General features: G+C 39.7%; 1 protein-coding gene across 2 annotated transcripts in view; it reads left to right on the top strand.

Annotated features, from left to right (window-relative positions):
* Positions 1-16,140, top strand: part of HSDL2 (hydroxysteroid dehydrogenase like 2) — a 60,745-nt gene extending 44,605 nt beyond the window's left edge. For both annotated transcript variants that reach the window (XM_070375100.1, XM_070375099.1), the window contains 3 exons: positions 4,971-5,120; positions 8,549-8,677; positions 15,425-16,140. In XM_070375100.1, coding sequence (XP_070231201.1) covers positions 4,971-5,120; positions 8,549-8,677; positions 15,425-15,537 — 392 coding nt within the window. In that variant the 3' untranslated portion in view covers positions 15,538-16,140. The remainder of the gene's footprint in view (positions 1-4,970; positions 5,121-8,548; positions 8,678-15,424) is intronic.
* Positions 16,141-22,346: the final 6,206 nt, after the last annotated feature.

Below are 22,346 nucleotides of genomic sequence, written 5' to 3'. Positions count from 1 at the left end.
AAACAGTTTTCTCATCTCTTACTTTCCTTATACAAGTATCATGAGGTTAGGTATGATAGAGTATCATGTTGTGAATTTTATATAGCAAATTCTCTATATGCATAAGTTGGTATAATTATCATTGAGTAATTTCTTGAATTTCCTAAGTGGTCACACTTATTATCTGCATATAATAGTATCTTACAGGATTATTTCTGGCATGTATCTTAATATTACTGACTCAAACTTCCAGAAGCATTTGGAAATATTTATTGAAATTATTTGTTTTAGGTATTCTTCTTTTATTCTTAATTTTATTGAGAAAATCTTTAGATTTTATCCATAAGTAAGATGTTAGATGTTGGTTAAGATTTTTCATCAGTTATTTAGATTAATGTCTAAATTTTTGTTATTGTTTCCTATGTTTTATTTTTTGTTCTGTTTTGAATATGGCATCAATTAGGGTAACTTTGTTTTTCCATGTTCTTTTTCTTGAAGGTTTGAAATGTCTCACTAAGTCATTTGAGTCTTTTCTGAAGTTGTTTCTTTGAAAATATTTTTACTTTCTCAGTCAATTAATGATTTTTTTTTTAAATGAAGAAACCCAGAACCAGCCATTTAAAGTTTTAAAATTTATTTAAGTATTGTCATGTAGTATTCATTTATAATTTAAGTTTTTTGTCTATTTTATCCCTTTTTATTTTATTTATTTATCCCTCTTTTGAGTTTATTTTTCTCTCCTTTTTTTTGGATTAGTTTTCTAGAAAGTTTTCAATTTTAGTGTATTTTATTATTTTTTGCTCTTAAGAACCAGGTTTTAAATTTTATTTCATTTTTCATACTTCTGCTTTTTTCTTTACTGATTCTTTACTTCTATTACAACTTTAAGGTATGATCTACATATACTCCAAACTCATCATTTTAAAGTATGTCAGACAGTCAGTCAGTCAGTTCAGTCGCTCAGTCGTGTCCGACTCTTTGCGACCCCATGAATCACAGCACGCCAGGCCTCCCTGTCCATCACCACCTCCCGGAGTTCACTGAGACTCACGTCCATCGAGTCAGTGATGCCATCCAGCCATCTCATCCTCTGTCGTCCCCTTCTCCTCCTGCCCCCAATCCCTCCCAGCATCAGACTGTTTTCCAATGAGTCAACCCTGTGCATAAAGTGGCCAAAGTACTGGAGTTTCAGCTTTAGCATCATTCCTTCCAAAGAAATCCAAGGGCTGATCTCCTTCAGAATGGACTGGTTGGATCTCCTTGCAGTCCAAGGGACTCTCAAGAGTCTTCTCCAACACCACAGTTCAAAAGCACCAATTCTTTGGCGCTCAGCCTTCTTCACAGTCCAACTCTCACATCCATACATGACCACTGGAAAAACCATAGCCTTAACTAGGCCAACCTTTGTTGGCAAAGTAATGTCTCTGCTTTTGAATATGCTATCTAGGTTGGTCATAACTTTCCTTCCAAGGAGTAAGTGTCTTTTAATTTCATGGCTGCAGTCACCATCTGCAGTGATTTGGGAGCCCAGAAAAATAAAGTCTGACACTGTTTCCACTGTTTCCCCATCTATTTCCCATGAAATGATGGGACCGGATGCCATGATCTTTGTTTTCTGAATGTTGAGTTTTAAGCCAACTTCTCACTCTCCTCTTTCACTTTCATCAAGAGGCTTTTTAGTTCCTCTTCACTTTCTGCCATAAGGGTGGTGTCATCTGCATATCTGAGGTTATTGATATTTCTCCCGGCAATCTTGATTCCAGCTTGTGCTTCTTCCAGCCCAGCATTTCTCATGATGTACTCTGCATATAAGTTAAATAAGCAGGGTGACAATATACAGCCTTGACATACTCCTTTTCCTGTTTGGAACCAGTCTGTTGTTCTGTGTCCAGTTCTAACTGTTGCTTCCTGACCTGCATATAGGTTTCTCAAGAGGCAGGTCAGGTGGTCTGGTATTCCCATCTCCTTCAGAATTTTCCACAGTTTGTTGTGATCCACACAGTCAAAGGCTTTGGCATAGTCAATAAAGCAGAAATAGATGTTTTTCTGGAACTCTCTTGCTTTTTCCATGATCCAGCGGATGTTGGCAATTTGTTCTCTGGATCCTCTGCCTTTTTTAAAACCAGCTTGAACATCTGGAAGTTCACGGTTCACATATTGCTGAAGCCTGGCTTGGAGAATTTTGAGCATTATTACTTTACTAGCATGTGAGATGAGTGCAATTGTGCGGTAGTTTGAGCATTCTTTGGCATTGCCTTTCTTCCTTTGGGATTGGAATGAAACCTGACCTTTTCCAGTCCTGTGGCCACTGCTGAGTTTTCCAAATTTGCTGGCATATTGAGTGTAGCACTTTCACAGCATCATCTTTCAGGATTTGAAATAACTCAACTGGAATTCCATCACCTCCACTAGCTTTGTTCATAGTGATGCTTTCTAAGGCCCATACTTAAAGTATGTAGTTAAGTAATTTTTAGTATATTCACAAAATTCTGCAACCATTTGATTCATTAATTTAAAATTTTCTTGCTTTATTTCTTTCTTTTCTGTTTTCTTTTTCAGATTGCATATTTTTGTTCTTTTCATGCTTGCTAGGCTAATACTTTATTTTTATTTCTTTAAAAATAATAAAATTATTTTGACTCATGCATTTACCCCCTTAATATAACTTTGTCCACATCCAAGAGATTTTGTAATGTACTTTAATCAATTCTGATATCATTTTAAATCAATTTATATATAAAAAGCTTAGTATAGAAAGAATGAAGAAAAATTCAAAAACCATGTGTAACCTGCCATCCAAATATAAATACTGTTTGTGTCTTGGTTTATTTGTTTCCAGTCACTTACATTTTCTGAAACTATAACTTAAAATTCATATCTACAAATATATATTTCACCTGATTGGATCATATTGTATTTAATTGTATATGCTTCATTTTACTTAATATTATATCCTGACTATTATCCATGTTTTCAAAAACAAATTTTTGAAATGGCAACTTAGTGTTGAGTGAATGTCCTGTTGTATGAATGTACTGTTTATTTTAGTGGTTCATAATTGTTTCATTGTATAAATGTTACAGGATTTTCTTTTAGTAGATCACTAAAAGTGGATGATCAGGCAATGGGAGGGTTCCTGACACATATTACCAAGTTTCCTTCCAGAATTATAAATACTGGTTGTATATGAGTATCTCCCTCACTGCGCTGTCAGCATTAAATATTGAAATATATATCTGAATTTTTTAATTGGCTTCTAAATAATAATACCTTAGTCCTTGGATCTTAAGTATTCCACCTTTAAAATCTGCTGGACTTTAGAAAAGGAAAAGGCTTTTACTGTTTTTTTAATTTGTCTGTGGAAGCATAATGGAAGGTAATTTGTATTCAACAAATTTAAGATACTTTTAATTGATTATATTGTCCTAGGTATATCTTTGTGCTGCTGATTAGATTTTATTTAATAGCCTTTGGTGAGTTTTATTGGGCAATATGCTGCTGCTGCCTCTGCTGCTAAGTTGCTTCAGTCTTGTCCGACTCTGTGCAACCCCATAGACGGCAGCCCACCAGGCTCCCCTGTCCCTGGGACTCTCCAGGCAAGAACACTGGAGTGGGTTGCCGTTTCCTTCTCCAATACATGAAAGTGAAAAGTGAAAGTGAAGTCACTCAGTCATGTCTGACTCTTTGCAACCCCATGGACTGCAGCCTACCAGGCTCCTCTGACCATGGGATTTTCCAGGCAAGAGTACTGGAGTGGGGTGCCATTGCCTTCTCCGATTGGGCAATATGACTAGGTATAATTTGAGTTGGGAAATAGATGGAGAACTGATATTCAGCCTAAAGTATAGATTGTCCTTTGAGTTAAGTAACAAATTACTCTCACCTGTTTCTGGGTGCAGCCAAACTGCCCACAAATGATTCCAAGAGGATAAATAAAGACTTGTTCATGTTGAGGGACAGCTTCATACTAAGGGATACGAACAGTCCTGTGCACTGCAGATCTTCTCCCCTGGTCCATCGTATGCCGATTGGTCATTGCCAGTGGTTTAAGTGAATACAAAATGTTGCAACCTGTATTCCCATGGCCTTGGTTTCTAGGCAGTGGGGCCTTCATGAAACTAATACGTGGTTTGATCTCTCTCTTCATCAAGTGGGAGGGACCAATTGGACTGAAATTGGGAAAAGTAATGAGTTTGTGTGATTTAAGACATTTTGAGCCTTCTTTCTTTCAGAGTAGGATATTCTCAGGTTTTACATGATTTTTACTTAAAGAGGCATTTCCATTCCCTGAAAGGAGGAGGCAGGTTCAATCCAGGGATGCAGTGAAAGTGAAAGTCGCTCAGTCATGTCCGACTCTTTGCTACCCCATGGACTGTATAGTCCATGCTGTACAGTCCATGGACTATACAGTCCATGCATTCTCCAGGCCAGAGTACTGGAGTGGGTAGCCTTTCCCTTCTCCAGGGCATCTTCCCAACCCAGGGATGAAGAGACTAGGTGAATAAGTTTAATTTAGAGGTAAAATTGTTGAGGAGTTCACTTGGCTGTTGATTCAAGCTGCAGTTTCCAGTTCAATTCCACTAATTTATATAGTGATATTCTGATCTCCATCTTTCTGACTCCATGGTGTTCTTTCCTCATTTGGTTTTAGAACTCAGAGGTGATGATGAAGGAGTGATTAATTGTTACCACTAAAACTCCAGTAGTTTGTTTAGATCTATTTACTATAAACACTGTATAGTTTGTAATTTTTTTAACCTAATCTTGAGAGCTTTTTACTTGAAGAGTATAAACCATTTAGATTTGCAGTCATAACTGATGTGTTTGGTTGTCATTCCATATGTTTGATTTGTGCTTTTAAGATGCCATTGAACATATTTAAGGTCATTTTGGTCAAATGGTAGCAAGTCTGTTCTGCTAATTAATTAATTTTGTGTGGCACCTTACATTGCCTGGGCCTTAAAAGCACTCACATCAATAACATTTTATAGGTGCTGTTCCAGAATTGAAAGAAGAGAAGACGCAGCCACCACCAAAAGCACGTTCTGGAGCTGTGGAGGAAACATTCAGAATTGTTAAGGACTCGCTCAGTGATGACATTGTTAAAGCCACTCAAGCCGTCTATCAGTTTGAACTCTCAGGTAACGGTTACTTCTGGTAATCTGTAGCTTTTATTGAAACAAAGTAGGGTATTTTCTATAGAAGTATATCAGCTTCCGGTAGTAATCACCTGGATAGATGGCTATATCCAGAATTCTTTACCCTAGAATGTAGACATTTAAGAATAGCAGATAACTACTGATTTGTATTTTTGTGTTTTCTTTTTGTTTTTTTGCGTCTGTCAAAGCTCAGTTGGTAAACCATCTGCCAGCAATGCAGGAGACGTGGGTTTGATTCTTGGGTCGGGAAGATCCCCTGGAGAAAGAAATGGCAACCCACTCCAGTATTTTTGCCTGGAGAATCCCATGGGCAGAGGAGCCTGACAGGCACAGTCCATGAGATTGCAAGAATCAGACATGACTTAGAGACTAAACCATCAACATCAAAGCTTTGGATTTGTGGTTATGTTGGGGTTCCTATATGTCAACCTATAATTATATCTACTTGTTTTAAACTGGTAGTTCACATATAAGTGATACACTTGTTTTCTACCTGTTTTTGTAGTTCTTATTTGTATTTTTAAGTTAATATCAGTGCATATGGACATATGTAAAATAAAATTTCCTCATAGATACTTCCAGTCTTACTTCCTTTCATACAACATCTTGGTGTATGAAATTGAGAGAAAATCTTATTTAGAAGACAGGTAGTATAATACAGTAATTTATTAACCATGGGCACCTTGCCTTTTTTATTTTTTTTGGGCTGTACCACACACGGCTTGTGGGATTTTACTTCCCTGACAAAGGACTTAACCTGAGCCCATAGCAGTGATAAGCACTGAGTCCTAACCACTGGACTGCCAGGGAATGCTCTTGCTATTTTTTAATCTTTGAGATTATTCTGATCAGTCTGAATGCAGTCAGCTTTTAAAATCTCTCAATATTTTTCTTCTCAGTACAGTTTTAATACATGTTAATGATAGTTTTAAGAATTAGCTATCACAGTCCCATTGCACACAAACTTTGACATTACCAATTCTTTTATCCTTTATCACTTCTACTTTATCTTAATCCATCTGCATCTTCTTGTTTTTACTTCCTTTCCCTAGAAGCCACAGTCCATTGCTTCAGTCACTGTCTTGCCTGTATCCTGAACTTCCTCACCTACTGCTTGTGTCACCAACTATCAAAATCCTAGTCCTGGATGATCAGACTATCTGCCTGCTCCACACTCGAGTCCAGGCTGCCAAGTCTTGCTGGGAAAATGTGGGAGGGGAGTCACACCACCAGTGAATCTGTACCAATAAAAATTCATCATTGGCCCTCTGCACCTGGGGTCTAAGCAGTACATCAGAATTCATTGTTTCCATAGTCAGCTTCTTGCCTCATTTTCCACAGTGACTATTTTAAACCTTTCAGTGCTCCTCAAATCTCCTCTCTCTCCCTTTACCACTTTCCTGCACATTTCTGCAGATAATCCCACCTCCTCGTTCACAGAGATAAGGGAAGCCAACGGATAGGAATTTATTTGGCTTCCTGCCATCTGATACCAAACCGATAGACCTCTCATCTTCCTCTCCCAGCAGGTCGAGCTCAACTCCAGATGCGTGCATCTTAAGCTTTAAGATCCATACTGATCCCCGCAGGGCATGCTAAAATGCAGAATCTGATTCAGTAGGTCTGAGGTAGGGTCTGAAGTCTGCATTTCTGACGTGATGACAGTATTGCAGTTCGTGGATCACACTTTGAGTAGCAAAATTCTAGATCCCATTTTTCTCTGGCCTCCTTAGGGAATATGTGTTGTCTCTTTCACCTGTTTGTCCTGAAGCCTCCTTCCCAGTGGCTTTTTAACATTCCCAAAGTCTGTTCTATCTTTAAAAAAAATACAACCCTTCCAATCACACTGCCCACCCCCCATCTTTCTTCTCCCTTTCAGAGCCAAACTTATTTTCACGTACAACTCTCTCTGCTCTGGTGTCATTTTCTTCCATCCCCTGAATTTGCTCTCACCAAAGTCCTCAGTGACTTTTTTGTCACCAATGGGCATTTGTCATTCTTGCCTTGTCACCACTCTGCAACACTGGATACTGTTGACCACGCTTTCCTTCTGGAAATGTCTGTTTGCTTTTCTTCTCTGTCTGTAATCATGCTTTGTCAGTCTCCTGTGCTACATGCTTCTCCATCCTTTTCTTAAATGTTGATATTCTTCAGGTCACTGTCTTGGAATTCTTTGTATTCTCCAGACTTTGTCTAGGAAAACCCCAACCACTCACATGGCTTCAGTGACCATCAGAGCTGCTTCCTTATGTATCTCTCTTTCTAGCCTGGTCAGACTTCATGTGACATTTTCACCCAGCTATCACAAAGATGCCTCAGTCTGAAAATGTTCATAATAATTCACCATTCCCAATACCCGCCTTTGGCACTACTTGTTAAATCTACTCTTCAATAGTCCTCTCTCAGAAAAAAAAAAAAAAAAAAAAAAACAACCCACCATTATTTATCCAGCTTCCCAAGCCAAAAACTAGCAAAGTAAATCATTCTTCTGCACCCTCCCTGCCTTTCCCTCTTCATATGCAATCAGTTACCTAATTCTGTGGCACTGCTTTGATAAGTTCTCACTCACATATGCCAACTTTTACCCATTTTCACTGCTGTGATCCTGACCCAGGCATACAGCCTCAAGCTCCTGAACAGCCCCAGTCCCTTCCTAAACTGTCCTCTGCATCCTCTCTTTATGTGTGGCTGCACTGGGTCTTCGCTGTCGCACACGGCCTTTCTCCAGTTGTGCCGAGTGGGGCTCTTCTTTAATTACGGTGCGTGGGCTTCTCACTGCTCTGGCTTCTCTGGTTGTGGAGCATGGGCTCTAGGGCAGGCAGGCTTCAATAGTTGCAGCTCATGGGCTTAGTTGCCCCGCAACATGTGGAATCTTCCCAGACCAGGGATTGAACCCATGTCCCCTGCATTGGCAGGCAGATTCTCTACCACTGGACCATCGGGAAAGTCCCTCTGCATCCTCTTTATCCCTCTCTAACATAGTATTCTCTACACTGCTGTAAAGTGCAAACCTAATGCCATTCTCCTTCCATGGTATATCCCATGGAATAAAGACAGGGACTGCCTTATGAGTTCATCGGAGGCCACCATCCACTCTCTTTCTATCTTCTGTACTTTTTCAGTTCCTCTTCTAGCAAATTCTTACCTAACTTTTAAATCTCTGCTTTGGCTGAACTTTCCTGACTCCACATTGCCCTCTATTTCGTCTTTTGCATGAACCATGTATTGCAGAGTGTTCAGAGCCTAGCCTAGTGCCTAGCACATAATAAGTTCTTAAATATTGAATTTTATAGAGGCCTGGGAATTTCAGCCTGGGTAACAGCATTATGTATGATTATTCTAACTGTACAGTTATTAAGAAGAACAGAGCTTCATTGACATTTATTTCTATATCTTTGTTTTCTGTGTAGGTGAAGATGGTGGAACATGGTTTCTTGATCTTAAAAGCAAGGGTGGTAATGTTGGATATGGAGAGCCTTCTGATCAGGCAGATGTGGTAATGAGTATGTCTACTGATGATTTTGTAAAAATGTTTTCAGGTGAGTTTTTAAATTTTACTAGTTGACTGATTGCTCAAGAAAAATTTTGTTCTAACATTTTTCTTTCAGTTCAGTCACTCAGTCACGTCCAACTCTTTGTGACCCCATGGACTGCAGCATGCTACGCTTCCCTGTCCATTGCCAACTCCCTGAGCTTGCTCAAACTCATGTCCATTAAGTCGGTGATGCCATCCAACCATTTCATCCTCTGTTGTCCCCTTCTCCTCCTGCCTTCAATCTTTCCCAGCATCAAGGTCTTTTCTAATGAGTCAGTTCTTCACATCAGGTGGCCAAAGTATTGGAGTTTCAGCTTCAGCATCAGTCCTTCCAAAGAATATTCAGCACTGCTTTCCATTATGATTGACTGGTTTGATCTCTTTGTAGTCCAAGGGACTCTCTCTTGAGAGTCTTCTCCAACACCACAATTCAAAGGCATCGATTATTTGGTGATCAGCTTTCTTTATAATCCAACTCTCACATCCATACATGACTACTGGAAAGACCATAGCTTTGACTATATGGACCTTTGTCAGTAAAGTAATATCTCTGCTTTTTAATATTCTGCTTTACATTACATTTTACTTTATCCCTTTTCAAATAATCAAGACTCAAACATGTTGTAGCAGTGCAATCTTAGTGACTATTTGTTGATTTGAAGAGTACATAGTTTTGGAATGGTGATTCTTACTGTTACCTCTACTGACCTTTCTACTTCATCCAACAATGGGGCACAGATGTGAAAATACTCTTTTTTCATGACTGAAAAGCTAATAAGACAGTATTGGGAACTGAGAGAGAAATCAGAAGAACTCCTAGGTAGACTTCATTTCTGCCAATTGGACTAAGATATCATTTCCAATAACAGCTTGGAAACGGGAGGTGCTGAACTTAGCTGCAGCTCATCTATAGAGAGTAAGATCATGCTTCAGTCTTGCCAGCTACTGTAATAGGAAACTGTAGCCATATCCCATGGCCCAGTGACCCTGTTTCTGAGGAATCCATAACCAAGAAAAGCTTGTACATCATTTTCTATTCTGCCTATGTATCTTTAATTGTACTAGAAAAATGTTAGGGTAATCTTTTCTATTTTCTACTCTGCAACACAACTCCAGATGGGTAGTTAATTAACACATGTACTTATAGAGTGAAGTTGCTCAGTTGTGTCCTACTCTTTGCAACCCCATAGTATGTAGCCTGCCAGGCTCCTCCATCCATGGGATTTTCCAGACAAGAATACTGGAGTGGGTTGCCATTTCTCCAGGGGATCTTCCCGGGTTTGAACCTAAGAAGACCCAGGGATTGAACTTGGGGCTTCTTTATTGCAGGCAGACTCTTTACCATCTGAGCCACCAGCTCAAATACTGAAATAGTAGCACTTTAAACAAAAATATTATAACATTTTAGCCTCAAGATCCTACAGATTCATTTGAGTTATGAATGTTATTCTTTGTTCTCTTTTAACCTTCATAAATCGAAGGTCAGTCAGAATGTACTCTGCGGTGTGTAAATCTTGTTTTCCATTTCTAGCCCGGGATGCTCATGGCCTACATACTATCAGAGCCAGTTTGTGTTTGATGTGTATGATGTTACTAATGACTGAGGTTTCTTCAACATCTGCTCCCTGCCCCTATTTTTTAAACAGTAATGCTAAATATTCGTGGTTCAAAAATTAGAAAATATGCTTAGGAGTAAGGAAAGTAAATAAAAATATCTTTATTGTACTACTGAAGAACGACCATCAGTTGATTTTTGGTTTAAAGTTTAAGCAAAATATGTTTGGTTTAAATGCATTCTCCTTTAAGAAACCATAGCCATGTCTGTGACCTAATCTATATAGTGGATATGTTATAAATATAAAATATATATATATATATATATATATAGAATGTATATAAATATGTATGTGTGCTTATAAAAACATGATTATATCATTGTTTGGTAACCTTTTTCACTTATTACAACATCTTTTAATGTTAATGAAGAGTTATCTTTGTAATCATTTTTAATGGTTTCTTTAGTGTTTGTTTAGTATTTCAAAATCTGTTTCCCTGTAGGGCTTAAACACAGTGCTTTGGATGCTCAGTAAATGTTTGGAGATTTTGAACCTTATAAATACGTAATATTTTGAACTTAAAAATATTTAAAAATTAAAAAAATATTATTGTCATTTCACAAGTAGTTATAGCTCACATGTATATGATTACTGTTGAGTTAAGCAATATTCCCAATAATGGCTTGAGATAAAAGATTGTCTCCATTTTATAAAAAGAAAGACTAAAGTATTGATGAATTAAATAATAAATACAGAGTCACTTGGTGGGTGAGTCAATGTTGGAGTTAGGATTAGAATCCAAGCTAACTCCCAAGCTCTTACTCTTCTAAATCATTATGGTATTTTGCCCTTCAGAGGAGAAAGAGTCCAGTGACCTCTTTAATTTACATTTTATTTATGTAAAATAAACTTGTAACAGTGAACTTTACATTTATGTCTTTCTGTGAACGTGCCCCTGGATTGACTGGGGGAGGTCAGTCAGCTAAATGAGTAATTTATATATATATATATATATTTTTTTTTTTTTTTTTTTACAAGATTTATAGCAGCAGTTCAGATTGGGAACAGATAAGCTTTGTTTCTGTTTCTTACGTCTTTTCATTCTTACTCTTTATCCCATCTACTCTCCTTTGAACTGGTGCAATTTAGGCCTCATATTGTAAGCATTTTCCTTTAAGAAACCATAGCCATGTCTGTGACCTAATCTGGATGTGTTATTAATATCAAAATCTCTCCTTTTGGCCAGTAGAGGCCACTGTATGGTAAAACATTATAACAGAAAGAAAATAAATTGTACAAGATTTACCTGATTAGTATTTTGGGAGGAGAAATACACACACACACACACGCATACATATAAAATTGTGCTTCAGATCAGATCAGATCAGATCAATCCCTCAGTCGTGTCCAACTCTTTGCGACCCCATGAATCGCAGCACGCCAGGCCTCCCTGTCCATCACCAACTCCCACCAACTCCCGGAGTTCACTGAGACTCACGTCCATCGAGTCAGTGATGCCATCCAGCCATCTCATCCTCTGTCGTCCCCTTCTCCTCTTGCCCCCAATCCCTCCCAGCATCAGACTCTTTTCCAATGAGTCAACCCTTCACATGAGGTGGCCAAAGTACTAGAGCTTCAGCTTTAGCATCATTCCTTCCAAAGAAATCCCAGGGTTGATCTCCTTCAGAATGGACTGGTTGGATCTCCTTGCAGTCCAAGGTACTCTCAAGAGTCTTCTCCAACACCACAGTTCAAAAGCATCAATTCTTCGGCGCTCAGCCTTCTTCACAGTCCAACTCTCACATCCATACATGACCACTGGAAAAACCATAGCCTTGACTAGACGGACCTTTGTTGGCAAAGTGATGTCTCTGCTTTTGAATATGCTATCTAGGTTGGTCATAACTTTCCTTCCAAGGAGTAAGCGTCTTTTAATTTTATGGCTGCAATCACCACCTGCAGTGATTTGGGAGCCTGTAAAAATAAAGTCTGACACTGTTTTCACTGTTTCCCCATCTATTTCCCATGAAGTGGTGGAACCGGATGCCATGATCTTCGTTTTCTGAATGTTGAGCTTTAAGCCAACTTTTTCACTCTCCACTTTCACTTTCATCAAGAGGCTTTTTAGTTCTTCTTCACTTTCTGCCATAAGGGGTGTCATCTGCCTATCTGAGGTTATTGATAGTTCTCCCGGCAATCTTGATTCCAGCTTGTGTTTCTTCCAGCCCAGCGTTTCTCATGATGTACTCTGCATATAAGTTAAACAAACAGGGTGACAAAAGATTGTGCTTACTAGCAGTATTTTTCAGAACAGTTTTGTTAAAGTACAGTTTTGTTAACAGTTTTGTTAACTTACATACCATAACATCCACTTACTGTCAGTGTATATGATTTTTAGTAAATTTATAGGATTGTACAACATCACTTATAATCCAGTTTGAGAACATTCTATAACTCCTTCCAAAATTCTCTGTCTCTTTGCAGTCAGTTCCTCTTTATTGCCCAGCCAGCCCACACTGACTTGCTGTTTATAGATTTGCTGTTTCTGAACATTTCATATAAATGAAATTAAACAATATAGTCTTTCATTTTCTTTTACTTCATCCATCATGTTGTAGCATGTATCAATAGTTCAGTTCCTTTTCGTTGCTGAATAATATTCCATTATATGGATATAGCTCATACTTATCCACTCACCAGCTGGCAGGCATTTGGGTTGTTTAAACAGCTTCCTTATAGCTCAGTTGGTAAGGAATCTGCTTGCAATACAGGAGACCCTGGTTCTATTCCTGGGTCAGGAAGATCTGCTGGAGAAGGGATAGGCCACCCACCCCAGTATTCTTGGGCTTCCCTTGTGGCTCAGCTGGTAAAGAATCCACCTGCAATGCGGGAGACCTGGGTTCGACCCCTGGATTGAGAAGACTCCCCTGAAGAAGGAAAAGGCTACCTACTCCAGTATTCTGGCCTGGAGAATTCCATGGACTGTATAGTCCATGGGGTCACAAAGAATCAGACAAGACTGAGCGACTTTCACTTTCAAACAGTTTTTGGCTATTATGAATAATGCTGCCGTGAATATTTTCATACACATATTTGTATAGATATATATCTTCATTTCTGTTGGGTTGATTCCTAAGAGTGGAATTGATTATTTTCTGGGTAGAGATTTCCCGCTTGAAATTCATCTTCCCTTAGAATTTTGAAGTCATTGCTCCATCTTCTAAGATTACCATGGAGGATTTGATATTATTCTTTATTCTTAATCTTTTGTATCAACTCCTCCTCTTTCTGAAAGTTTTGGAATCAAAACGGTCTCTCTCTCTGTAGTGTTCTGAAACTTCACAATGATCCTAGGTGGTCTGGTCATTTTTCATTCATCTTCCTGGATAGTTGATGGGCTCTTTGGGAATGTATCTTATATTATTTCTTTGTTAGTTCTCAATTTTCTCACTTCTCACATTCTGAAGGAAATATTATATCTCTGATATAATCATCTCACATTTAAGGCCTTCTTATTCTTTCCTTTGTATTCCTTTACATATATATACATATATATCTGTAGATAGCTCAGTTGGTAAAGAATCCGCCTGCAATGCAGGAGACCCCAGTTAGATTCCTGGGTTGGGAAGATACACTAGAGAAGGCATAGGCTAACCACTCCAGTCTTCTTGGGCTTCCTTTGTGGCTCAGCTGGTAGAGAATCTGCCTGCAATGCGGTCGACCTGGTTTCGATCCCTGGGTTGGGAAGCTCCCCTGGAAAAGGGAAAGGCTATCCACTCCAGTATTCTGGCCTAGAGAATTCCATGGACTGCATAGTCTGTGGGGTCGCAAAGAGCCGGACACGACTGAGCGACTTTCACTTTACATGTATATGTAGATAGTAAGGAGAGACTTCTTCTGAAAAGATTATTGTGTGTATGGGGGGACTAGTTTGTGGAGAGAGGCTTTTTTAGTAGTGAGAGGAGGAGTATTGCAATAAAGAGACTGACTGCTGTGATCAGAAGAAGATTGCAAGTGTCTCCTTTCTATTACATTTTAATATTGTTGATGTATCAAAATCTTAATTTCCAAGAGTTCACTCACGTTTTCTCAGTTTCTTTCTTGTTCTTACTGTCCCCTTCTTCTTCTTCACTCTACTCCATTCTGTTCCCTTTCACCTGCTTCTCCCCCTTCCTTTCCTTCCTCTTTTCTCTCCTGCATTTCATCCCCTCCTCTTTTTCTCCCTTTCCAGGGCTTCTGCTCCTCCCAGACCCTTTCTTCCAGCATCCAGTTCTTGATACATTGTTACAGCTTCTCTTATCAATGAGGACATGAATTTTGTTTATTTACTACTTTTCCATTTTTCCTGCGCCTGCAGTCTGTTTCCCCCAAATTGCTTTCATCTGTTTTTGGTTTGGAGTGATCTATATATATATATATATCAGAGATATTTGTCTCCATTTGATGTCCAAGCAGCAGCAGCAGCATCTTTACAGGCAAAGCTCTGTAAAGCTGATTGGAAGCTGTGTATGCATGAGTGGGGCTGTGGACTATGGTGGGTTTTACTAGAGAGTGAGAGAGCAAGGAGCAGTTTTTTAGCTGAAGCCTAACAGTGAAAAGACCGGGAAGTGAAAGCAGCAAGCAAAAACAAAGTTCTGTCCCTCCAGGAGCTCCTATTTATTATATGTTATTATTGCCTACAATTCTGTTTTAATGCTCTCCATTTTATATTCTGGCATTTCTGTGGTTAAAATACTGTTGAGACATACTTTGTATCTATACTTTTACTGTCATTTCTTAAAACTGTTATACTCATTTATGCCATTTGAGTTTTTGAATCTAAATTTGAAATATTAAGAGTTTTAATGAACTACAAAGGTTGAAAAATTAATTAAAATAGGTAGTATTTGTTTACTACAACTCATTTGAGGGCCATCTATTCTTTAGTGTTGTGTATCTAACATATAAATGTTGCAGCTTTTTGACATCTTTTGTTGATTGTTGTTTTTATATTATCTCTTATAAGATACTGTTAAAATCTAAATCGAGGAGTTGGGATTCCCAAGACACTGATAAAAAAAAATGGTATAAAAGAAATTTTTGTGCTTCAGAGGTTTATAGAACTCAGAAATTCTTTTTCATAATGCATGTTCTTGAAGTGGTATATCCCTACGGGCATTAATGCTGCTTTTTCCTCTCTCATTTTCTCATTTTAGGGAAACTAAAACCAACAATGGCATTCATGTCAGGAAAATTGAAGATTAAAGGAAACATGGCCCTGGCAATCAAATTGGAGAAGCTAATGAATCAGATGAACTCCAAGCTATAAAGAGAAAAGAAAATATGTTGACTGCTAAGCTCAAAAAGTAAAAGGCCTCAACAGTTAAAACTGAATGTTTCTTTTCATCCCCATTATATTACAAGGATATGCATGTTTGTTCTGGAAAAAAAATAGAATTTCTGTATCTATAAGATTTGAAATTGTAATTAAAACAGCTATCCAACTAGACATAAGCATCATTAAGTAGTCTTGTATCTCATATACCATCATCTTCTAGGAAAAGTATTATTAGTGATCAGTCAGGGTCAGGCAGTAACATTAACTCTTTTCGTATCTTCTTCCTGTGTAAAATGAGACTAGACTGTTTTCAAATTTTCAGTTTAGGATTGTATACTAATGATATTTTAGGTTTAAAAATTTGTTTTAAAGAAGATCTTTTATAGTGCATTTTCAGAGAAATCATATAATAGACTACTTAATAAATACTGTTTGTGAATATGAATTAAAAACATTTTTTCATTTTGTTAACTACTTTTCTAAATGTAAGTTACCTATAGGAAAATATTATTGATATAATTCAACTAATTGCAGTATAGATCCTATTTTAAATTATGTAAGGATATTCTAAAATAAAATACTTTCTTTCCAGAAGCATGCACTTGGTCACAGTGTTTTGAAATGATAATATTAAAATAGATGGTTATGGGCTGAATGGTATGCCCCCTTTATATACTGAAGTCCTAACCCTGAAAATCTTAGAGCGTGATTGTGTTTGGAGGCCTTTAAACAATCGATTAAGTTAAAACCAGGCTTTTAGGGTGGGTCATAATCCATTCTGACTGGTATCCTTGTAAGAGGAAATTTGGACACAACACAGAAACCAGGGAGGCACAGAATGACCATGGGGGGCGAGCAAGACGGCAGTCACCCGCAAGCCAAGGCGAGAGGCCCCGGAGGAAACCGAACCACTGACACCTTGATCTCAGACGCGTCTCCAGAAGTGGAAGAAACTTCTGTTGCTTTAGCCACCCAGTTTGTGGCATTTGTTATTGTAGTTCTAGCAAAGTAATACAATAGTTCGTTTGTATTTATGTTACAAACACAAGTTCCTGTGCCTGACCCACAGTGGAGGCCAACAAACGGAAACATGGGAGTTTGGAGAAGAAAAAGGTTTATCACAGGGTCACCCACACAAGGAGAATGAACGGGTGGCTCCTGCCCAGAAAACCCAAACTCCCCAATTATTTTCAGGGAGAAGTTTTTAATAGGCAAACTTTGGGGTGAGGGCTGCAGGGTGTGTGACCTTATTCTGATTAGTTGGTAGTGAGGTAACAGGGAGGTGTGTCAGGAATCTTGAGGTGAGCCTGAAGTTAACCATTCTCCACCTGGGAGGGGGAGCCTTAGTTCCTGCAGTAAAATCAAAAGTATTGTTATATATGTATCCCTTGAGGATGTATCCCTTGAGGAGGAACCAGGACCCTGCCCCAAGGTGGTACTATTGCTTATGTAAGATTTTTTTTTTTTTTTTTGATGTGGACCATTTTTAAAGTCTTTATTGAATTTGTTACAATATTGCTTCTGTTATATGTTTTAGTTTTTTTACCTCCAGGAATGTGGGATCTTAGCACCCCAACCAGGGATCAAACCTGAACTCCCTGCATTGGAAGTTGAAGTCCTAACCACTGGACCACCAGGCACTATTGTTTCTTGACTACTGCACCTCACCTCACCTCCCCTCCGTTCTCTGATCAGCAACGGTTTGAATCTGCCCTTTGTAATTCAGTAGAGGTCAAGGAGGCTGAATGAAGCCTACTGAACACAGGAAAGTTTTGTACCTGGGACAGTCACATAGGGTCATGCTTTGTTCCATTTCTTTCTTTAAAAAAGCAAAACTTATTTTTTTTTAAACGCTCGTACTTTTTGTTGTTGTTCACTGTTCAGACTCTTGAGTCGTGACTCTTTGCAACTGTGTGCTGTGGACTGCAGCACACCAGGCTTCCCTGCCTTCACTATCTCCCAGAGTTTGCTCAAACGCATATCCATTGAGTCAATGATGCTGTCCAACCATCTCATCCTCTGTTGCCCCCTTCTCCTCCTGTCCTCAATCTTTCCCAGCATCAGGGTATTTTTTAGTGATCCTTGACGGAGGGGTTGAACCCACGTCTCTTGTATCTCCTGCATTGGCAGGTGGCTTTCTTTACCACAACCCACTCCAGTGTTCTTGCCTGGAGAATCCCGAGCACAGCACAGCCTGGTGGGCTGCCGTCTATGGGATTGCGCAGAGTCGGACACGACTGAAATGACTGAGCAGCAGCAGCAGCAGTGCCACCTAGGTTACAAAGGTGGGAGTCCTCGTGATAAAGATTAGTGCCCTTATAAAAGAGACCCCAGAGAGTTAGCTGATCCCTTTCACCAAGTGAGGACACAACAAGTGTTTGCATTTTCTTGAATTTTATTTTAATGGAATCATACAGTATATATTCTTTTCTGTTTGACTTCTTTCAATCTGCACGATTGAGATTTATTCTTGTCATTATCTATATCAATAGTTAATTCCTTCTTATTACTGCTGAGTAGTTTGTTATTATAGGAATATACCACAATTTGTCTATCCATTTACCTGGTGATAGACATTTGGGTAGTTTCCAGCTTTTAGCTATTAAAAATAAAGCTGATATGAATATTCATGTACCGAGTCCTTGTATTCTCTTGGGTATGAAATGGCTGGATCATATGGTATCTGTATATTTAACTTTCTAAGAAATTGCAGACTTTTTTCCAAATCAGTTGTACTATTTTTACATTTCATTAATAATGTATTGGATTTTATTTCTCCACATGCTCATTAACACTTGATATATTCAGTCTTTAAAATTTTAGCCATTCTAATAAGTATGTATTGGTATCTCATTGTATTTTAACTTCCAAATCTGATGCAATTGAGCATCTTTGCTGTGCTTAGTTGCTCTGTCGTGTTGGACTCTTTGCAACCCTATGGACTGTAGCCCACCAGGCTCCTCTGCCATGGGGATTCTCCAGACAAGAATACTGGAGTGGGTTGCCATGCCCTCCTCCAGGGGATTTTCCCAACCCAGGGATTCAACCCAGGTCTCCCGCATTGCAGAGAGATTCTTTACCATCTGAGCCACTTTACATGTCCTTATTTGACATGTGTATATCTTGATGAAGTGTCTGCTCAAACCTTTGCCCACATTATATTCCATTGTTTATTATTGAATTTTGGGAGCTCTATATATATATGTGAAGAACTGACTCACTGGAAAAGACCCTGATGCTGAGAAATATTGAAGGTGGGAGGAGAAAGGGACAACAGAAGATGAGATGGTTGGATGGCATCACCGACTTGATGGACGAGTTTGAGTAAGCTCTGGGAGTTGGTAATGGAAAGGGAAGCCTGGCGTGCTGCAGTCCATGGGGTTGCAAAGAGTCAGACACGACTGAGCGACTGAACTGAACTGATATATATTCAGGATATATGTCATTTTCAGGTATTTGCAAATACTTTTGCCCTTTCAATAAATTGTTTTTTAATTCTCTTACCAGTGATACAACTTGAGATGGCGAAAGATTTAGATTTTTTTTTCTCTTAACGAACTGCTTTCTGCTTTATTTCCTAACTTCTTGACTCTTCCATGAACAAGTTAGGAATCAGCAAATACTTTGAGGTGAAATGGTATGTATAATGCTGCTGCTGCTGCTAAGCCGTTTCAGTCGTGTCCAACTCTGTGCGACCCCATAGACGGCAACCCACCAGGCTTCCCCGTCCCTGGGATTCTCCAGGCAAGAACACTGGAGTGGGTTGCCATTTTCTTCTCCAATGCATGAAAGTGAAAAGTGAAAGTGAAGTCGCTCAGTCATGTCTGACTCTAGCGACCCCATGGACTGCAGCCTACCAGGCTCTTCCGTCCATGGGATTTTCTAGGCAAAAGTACTGGAGTGGGGTGTCATGACAATGATTGACTCCTTTTACTGTGATTGCCTTTCTTCTGGACTCTTAGCCTCTCAAGTCCAAGCTGCCCTGATAGACCTGATCTCCAAAATGTGTATCTCCAGCCCAATCAGACTGTTGAGAGCACTAGGGTGCCTCTGTGTGGTTTCTATACTTCTAGACACACATCAACAAAGCTCTGAGAAGGAAAGGTAGCTGAGGATGGAGTATTCACTTTAGTGTGTTTCCCTTCTTGCTGGGTTTTTGGGACTCTCAACCCTTGGCTGCCTGGGTGGTTGCTATATAACAGATTTATACAGCCTTTTTTATTTTAATGCACATTTTATAGTATTTTGCGGGGAGAGTTACTTGGTTCAACCAAGTACCTCATCATAGCTAGAAGCATGCATTATTTTAAAAAACTCATCAAGATGGAAATATCCTTGAAACAAGTGAGATTGCACTTAAAAAGTTCATTGTGATAAAAACAAATAATATAAAATTTATTTTTTTAACAATTTTAAGCGTACAGTTCAGTGGTTTAATTACATTTACACTGTTGTATAACAGATTTCTAGAACTTTTTCATCTTGCAAAACTAAAACTCTACATGGAACAGTAACTTTTCATATTCCCATCCTCAGTCTCTGGCAACCACAATACTCTGTTTCCATGATTTTGACAACTCTAGGTACCTTATACAAGTGAAGTCATAAAATATTTGTCCTTTTTGTGACTGGTTTATTTCATTTGGTATAGTGTCCTCAAGGTTCATCTATGCTGTAGCATGTGACAGGATTTCTTTTTTAAGGCTGAATAATACTCTGCTGCTGCTAAGTCACTTCAGTTGTGTTAGACTCTGTGCGACCCCATAGACAGCAGACCACCAGGCTCCCCCGTCCCTGGGATTCTCCAGGCATGAACACTGGAGTGGGTTGCCATTTCCTTCTCCAGTGCATGAAAGTGAAAAGTGAAAGTGAAGTCGCTCAGTCGTCTGACTCTTAGCGACCCCATGGACTGCAGCCTACCAGACTCCTCCGTCTGTGGGATTTTCCAGGCAAGAGTACTGGAGTGGGGTGCCATTGCCTTCTCCGGAATAAGACTCTACCATATGTATATGCCACATTTTGTTTACCCATTCATCCATCCATGGATATCTGGGCTGCTTCTGTCTCTGGGCTGTTGTGAATAATGCTGCAGTGAACATGGGTTGCAAATATCTCTTCGAGGTCTTGCTTCAAATTCTTTTGAATATACACCCAGGGGTGGGAATTCTGGTTCATATGTTATTACATTTTTAGTTTTTCAGCTTTGTTTTTTTTTTTTTTTTTGTAAGTTCCTTTTTGTGTATCTTGTATTTATTTGGCTGCACCAGGTCTTAGTTGCTGCATGTGGAACTCTAGCCACCCAACCAGGGATTGAACCCAGAGCCCCTGTACTGGGGGCATGGAGTCTGAGCCACTGGACCACCAGGGAAGCCCCCAGTTTTAGTTTTTTGAGGAACTTCCCTAGTATTTTCCATTGTGGCTGCACACATTTTACATTTCTACTAACGGTGCACAGGGTTTCCATTTTTCCACAGGATTATGTATTTGAAATGTGGCAATTAATTGGGGCTTCTTTGGACACATTATTTTATCAAAAATTTTTACAGATTTTTAAATTCAGCCTTGACCAGGAGGAATGTTTACAGACAAAGGTGTTACGAATCCTTTTTATTTTGTTCAGAAGTTACTCTTTTCCTGCTCAGTCATATTCTTTCCTCTCACCTACCTCAGGGTAGGAGGGACTGCGGCTTCCCTGTCACAGTTGGGATGAGGTCAAGATGTAAGTACTGCTGCTGCTGCTGCTAAGTCGCTTCAGTCGTCTCCGACTCTGTGCGACCCCAGAGACGGCAGCCCACCAGGCTCCCCTGTCCCTGAGATTCTCCAGGCAAGAACAATGGAGTGGGTTGCCATTTCCTTCTCCAATGCATGAAAGTGAAAAGTGAAAGTGAAGTCGCTTAGTCGTGTTGGACTCTTAGCGACCCCATAGACTGCAGCCCACCAGGCTCCTCCGTCCATGGGATTTTCCAGGCAAGAGTAGCACTACATACAGCTAATCAGATATGCTTTAAACGCTATTTATTATCATTATTATAATTTTGGAGACAGTGCTGTAGGAAGAGAAGAGCACGGAGGCATACTACTTGGGATGAATCTGGGTTCCTCCAGCTACTATATGATTTGGGGCTGATTTCTAAGATCTCTGTGTCGCCTCTAGAAAGTGGCAGTGCTAACCCCACCCACTTCGTGGCATCTTTGGGATTACGTAAATCAGTATTCGCTAAGCACTTAGTGTGAACCCCAAGCACATAGTTCGTGCCACGTTTGCTAGATAAAATGAAGGTGGAGGGCACCTGGTCCAGCCTTACCTCCCTGGTGCCCAGGTGTGCAGGTGGTGTTACTGTATGCTTCCCAGGTTTTAGTGTGTTTTAGGTGTTATTCAGCGATCTGGCTCCCTCCACGGGATGGGTGCGTGTGGTTTTAGTTGGATTTAGAAACTTCCACCACGCAACGTGACTGTGGGTTGCACATCTGTCGATGGGAGGTGTTCTTGCCAATGCCTGGGTGTAGAGGTGACTCCACTCAGCGCGTTAAAACAGATGTCACACGCCTGACCAACGGAGTGTCCTGCAAGCTCTGATCCTGGCTTCTAGGGTGCAGCTGTACAGAGCTCCGAGGGGCAGCGGAGACCGCTGGCCCGGGAAGTGTGACAGAAAGGGGTGCTGCCCACTTGAGAACTCAGTGGGGATCGTGGATCCCACACCTGTCGGGCTGCGGAGACCGAGCTCGGGCGCGCGCGCGTGTGTGTAGTAGGAAGGTCGGTGCACACCGCCTCCGGGCAGCGACGGCCGTTAGCTCGGTGC

This window comes from Bos mutus, chromosome 8 (genome assembly GCF_027580195.1).
Source record: "Bos mutus isolate GX-2022 chromosome 8, NWIPB_WYAK_1.1, whole genome shotgun sequence".
Lineage (NCBI taxonomy): Eukaryota > Metazoa > Chordata > Mammalia > Artiodactyla > Bovidae > Bos > Bos mutus.
The sequence above is the reverse complement of the archived record's forward strand: the minus strand, read 5'-3'. Positions and strand labels throughout refer to the sequence as shown.